The sequence below is a fragment of the Centruroides sculpturatus genome, unplaced genomic scaffold (genome assembly GCF_000671375.1).
Source record: "Centruroides sculpturatus isolate CEXI.00-Female unplaced genomic scaffold, Cexi_2.0 scaffold342, whole genome shotgun sequence".
Lineage (NCBI taxonomy): Eukaryota > Metazoa > Arthropoda > Arachnida > Scorpiones > Buthidae > Centruroides > Centruroides sculpturatus.
In genome coordinates this window covers 189,772-194,942 of record NW_019384666.1, presented here as the reverse complement: position 1 = coordinate 194,942, position 5,171 = coordinate 189,772, and the positions used below count along the sequence as shown (strand labels likewise).

Here is a 5,171-nt window from a genome sequence, read left to right as displayed (position 1 = left end):
CCACAAACCCAATTACAATATCTTTTTACTAATGACTTAATTTCAACATTTCCGAACACAGCAATAGCACTAAGAATATTACTTACATTGCCGGTTTCAGCTGCATTTGGTGAAAGGTTCTTTTCAAAGTTAAAAATTATAAAAAAATCTATTTAAGATCAATAATGCACCAGCAAAGATTAAGTAATTTAGCTATAGTTTCAATTGAACATGAAATCTTAGACAGCTTGGATACATGAAAATTGATAGCAAATTTCGCAAACATAAAGGCAAGAAAAGTTGAATTTCTATAGATAAACATTTATATGGTATTACACTTAAGTAAACAAAAATAACTTAGTAATAATAAATAGATTTTTTTTGTAAAGTATTTCTTTTCTTTTTTCAGACCCTTATGAGACAACACTAATGAGCCTTTCTGGCAAGCTCAGCGTAGGTAGTTGTAGTTAAACAGGGGGCGGCATAATCGGTATTGCACGCGGGTGTTCAAACTGCTAGCGGCGCCCCTGAATATATACATACTGTATATACAAGAATCTGAATAAGATTTGAATTTTGGTAGTTTATCACCTTACATGCAGCCATCATGTTAAAAAAAAAGTTTGATAGATTGCAAGATCTTCGTCTACGTCAAGTGATCTCTCACTTGATCATTTGCGATCTCTAACTCGCGATATTGCAAACTTTATACCGATCCCAATGGCTAAATCTAAGTGGTAAATCCAAGTGGCAGGAGAAGGTTTCGATCTAACAATGGAGCTGGAGCTAGATATGTAGACTTAATTCGATAATAAACTATTTATTTATATTAAAACTGTTATGTATATCTTAATACATAAGTAACAACAATAAGAACAAACAAGCAAAGTTTTCATTTGACAATCAAATACTCGATTCCCTTATATCTAACCTGAGAGAGTGAGTTTACAGTGTTATGGTTAAATGTAATACCTCATTACTTTTCTTCTATTTCCTTCTGTTGTTGACAGAACTGGCCATGTTCTCCTGTATTTGGCAGTTGGTGTCCTTTCATTCGGACACCAACTTTCTTGAGATATCTCTGTTTATAGGACAGTCATCCAATCAATCAGCAGGGGCTATTCAAGTCATCTGAGAAGAGAATCAACAAGGAAGTTCCTTGTTGCTTCTCTCCTCAGGTGAGATTGATATCAAAATCAGGAACTTCCTTCAAAAACAAAAGAAAGTTCGTTTGTGACTAACATACAGGTTTCTTTTTTGACAAATTTTAATACTTTCTATTTAACCTAAAATATTTGCCCCTAGGTTCTCACACTAATGTACTAAGAGAGATGAATATTCATTTTTAGATTTAAAATTATGTAGTTACCTTCATTTATGTTAATAAGAAGATGATATAATTGTGAAAAATACATCCATTGTTTTCACCTCAAGATATATTTTGATTTATATATCAACTAATAACTTAGAATTTTTTAAAACAAGACATAAATTTTTAATATATAGTTTGATAAAAATAGAATAAATAGTTTGTAATTAAAACTAAGTCTCAGAAAAAAATTAATACTTTTTAGTTTATTAGATATAGCAAATTGCTTGGAGAACATTTTAAAAAAGTCACAAAGTGGAATATTTTTTCATTCATACAATTTAGCAAAATGGAATAAGTTGTAGAGTGATTATAAAGATTAAAACAAGTGTCTGAATTTAACAAACTGATTGATTGATTTTTGAACTAGAATAAATCTTAATATTTGTGGAAATAAATTATTTATAAAAATTTACAACAAATATTTTTCTCTTTAAACAGACTTTCATCCTTTTGAGACTATTATTACTCAAAACATTGAAAATCATTTTGCATAGATTCATTAAAAATTTCATTCCAGTTGTCTTCTATTGAAGAATTAAATTAATTGAATTTTAATTTTTGCATATAATGTAAGAAATTTATTCAAAAAAAGAAATCCTGATAAACTAACTTCTCAAAAATATAAAATAATTATTTTCTGACATTTATTTTAACAAATTATTTACATCCTTAAATTTTTATTTTAATTATAATAATTTTATTCTTTTAGGATGGAAGATTTTCCAGTACTATTGGCATAGAAGGATGGATGATAAGTAATTTATGTTGTGGCATGTCCCCTATTTCCTCTTTGTCTCAGATGTTCATTCAGGTATTTTACAGAACTAAGTAAAATAATATATTGGTTTCTAACAGAATATGAACTTATATAAATAATCAGAAAGTAGTTTTACAGCATTTATTTTGGATTGTAATTTTTTCTTAAATGCGATTTTATTTCTTGAAGACAGATTATATTTTTAAGATATTTAAGAAAAGAGCACTACATGAACTTTGCATTGAAGGCACAAAGAGAGTAATACAAGAGAAAATTATGAAACATTACAATTTGGAAACATTATTCAGAATATTAAAAGTAACCAGGCTAATCAGTTTAGAAAAACTGAATATTTATATATAATGAAGAACAAGAACTTTTAGCATTTTTTTCTATAACTCTCTTTAAACTTTATATCCCTTAGATTTATTTTTCAGCTTATATACACTAATGATTTCTTATTATTGTGATTTGTAACATTTGTGCTATAAATTTGGTTTATTATTGTTATAAATACACAATCATTAGAAATTAATATGACAGTTTTAATGATGATTAAATCATTTTAGTCAACTTGAGACTTTAAATACTGTAATTAAATTACGAAAAAAATATAATTAAAACGAGCAATTATTTATTGTGACATTGTCACAATGACAGGTTGCAATTTTTTATCACAATGAACTTGTTTAGTAGTGTCTTCCCCTGTACGTCATACTTTTCCTTTTAACACTGAAGTCATGCTGATCATCTATCTAACTCCATTCAGGAGAAAACTTTTGAATTGAAATAACGTGACTTCCAGCTCAATGTAGAAGTTAATATATAATTAATCAGGCCTCCTGCCCCTAAGTTTTCCATATCTTGACTTTCATCTATCTAACTCTGTTCGCAAGATTAAGGAAGAAAGGACAGACAACAGATGGATGTGAGTGGGAATTTATGGATCTGCGATTTTTTTCAAATTGCAGTCCAATAATTTTGATTTGTTTTGAAGGGTAATTAAATAAATAATCAAATGATTATAATTTAATATATATGTTCTATAAATGGGCAAAATAGTTTACAGGAAATATGAATATTATATCCATAAAAAATTATATTGTAGTGGAATAAATATGTACTGAGATGCAAACAATATGCAAAATACATATCTATTCTCTTTATCTATCTATCATAAGTGGAGTATAATGCTTCCACCATGATGCTCCACTCAGTTTTGTTCTGTATAATTCACTTAATCTCTCTCTAACTTTCTAAATTCTGAAGACAGTCATCATCACTTTATTTTCTCTATCAATGTGTTTAGATCTGGTTTTTTTTCAGATAGGAAATACTTTTTGAAACTATTACTTAAAGATTGTAAGTGTTGCTCAATGATTATATTTAATTTTGATAAGTTTATATCTTGCTGTGAAGTCACAAACTCAGAATAATTATTAAATATATCAATATTATTTTTTATCCAACCAACCAAACCTTTTATCCAACCAAAAATTAATTTTTTTCATAAATCCATCTATTTTATTAAATAAACGAAATGCATTTATCGTAGTTCCTTGTAAACTTAAGTTTAAATTGTTAATGCATGAAAATATATCACTTAATATATGCTAGTTTTGCAAACCATTCTACATTAGACAAGTGAATTCTTAAAGGACTAAAATATTTCTACTAATTTACTATTTAAACTGTTATTTTTTATAAATTTAATAATTTTTATAGATTCTGCTAAAACCTCACTTAATTCTGTGGATAAACTTTTCACTGCTAAATGTTGTCTGTGAATTATACAGTGTGTAATCAGTAAATCAGAATTAGCTACTTGCTGAATTCTTTTAGTAACACCCCAATGTCTGCCAATCATACTAGCCACTCCATCGGTACATACACCTATGCAGTTTTTTCAATCTGAAGAATGTTTAATAAAATAAGAATTAAGTGCATTAAAAACTCATCACTTTTGTATGAATTCAATTCTATATAGCACAAGAATTCTTCTTTTATTTCTTCCAAAATTAAATCAATATATTTGACGTAGCAAATTAATATGGCCTTTTGAGAAATATCACATGATTCATCAATTTGTATTGCAAAAAAATTTGATTCCTTTATCTTTTGTAGTCACTGATGTTCTACATTCTCTGATAATTTTTCAATTCTTCTTATACTATCATTAGCTAAGTGAATAGATTTAATTTTATCAGCAGCCGAGGATCCAAACATCTATTAAAACTGGTTTTATCAAGTTTTCTCTGGTGGTAAATGATTTTCTGACTTTAGTAATTTGAAGTGCAACTAGATATGAGCATTTTATTAATAACTTACTCTGAACAAAGTTTTATTTAAATGTTTAATAAAAAGCACTTAACACCTTATATGCTGAGATATATTTATTGAAACACAAACGTTTTCAGCCTAATGGAATAGGCCATCTTCAAGTGAACTGGCATTCGAACGTATTTCAAAATTGTATTAAATGGAACGTTCGATCATTGTAAATTCAAAATTAAAACAAAAAATAAATTAACCAATCAATATACAAAATAAGTATACTAAATAGATTGACGCCATATTAATATAAATAATAAATAAGGCAATATAAAAATAAAAACAAAAATAATAAAAATAAAACTAAAAACAAAATAAATTAACCTAAAGGATTAAATGCACAAAAGGACTAAATTCATAAAAATATATACATAAAAAAACATCACATTATAAAGGGCAGATAGGAACTAAGAATTCGTGTGTTTTAACTTTTCTTTTACAAGGAACTTCCATGCCGATAGTAAACAATCAACATCCCTTGCATTGATACAGCCGTCTCTTTTATTTATTATTTATATTAATATGGCATCAATCTATTTAGTATACTTATTTTGTATATTGATTGGTTAATTTATTTTTCGTTTTAATTTTGAATTTATAATGATTGAACGTTCCATTTAATACAATTTTGAAATACGTTCGAATGCCAGTTCACCAGAAGATGGCCTATTCCATTAGGCTGAAAACGTTTGTGTTTCAATAAATATATCTCAGCATATAAGGTGTTAAGTG

The 5,171-nt window shown here is 27.3% G+C and overlaps 1 protein-coding gene across 1 annotated transcript in view; it reads left to right on the top strand.

Annotated features, from left to right (window-relative positions):
• Nucleotides 1-5,171, top strand: part of LOC111626647 (3-ketodihydrosphingosine reductase-like) — a 51,318-nt gene that overhangs the window by 28,797 nt on the left and 17,350 nt on the right. The window contains exon 9 of the mRNA XM_023370099.1: nt 2,061-2,162. Coding sequence (XP_023225867.1) covers nt 2,061-2,162 — 102 coding nt within the window. The remainder of the gene's footprint in view (nt 1-2,060; nt 2,163-5,171) is intronic.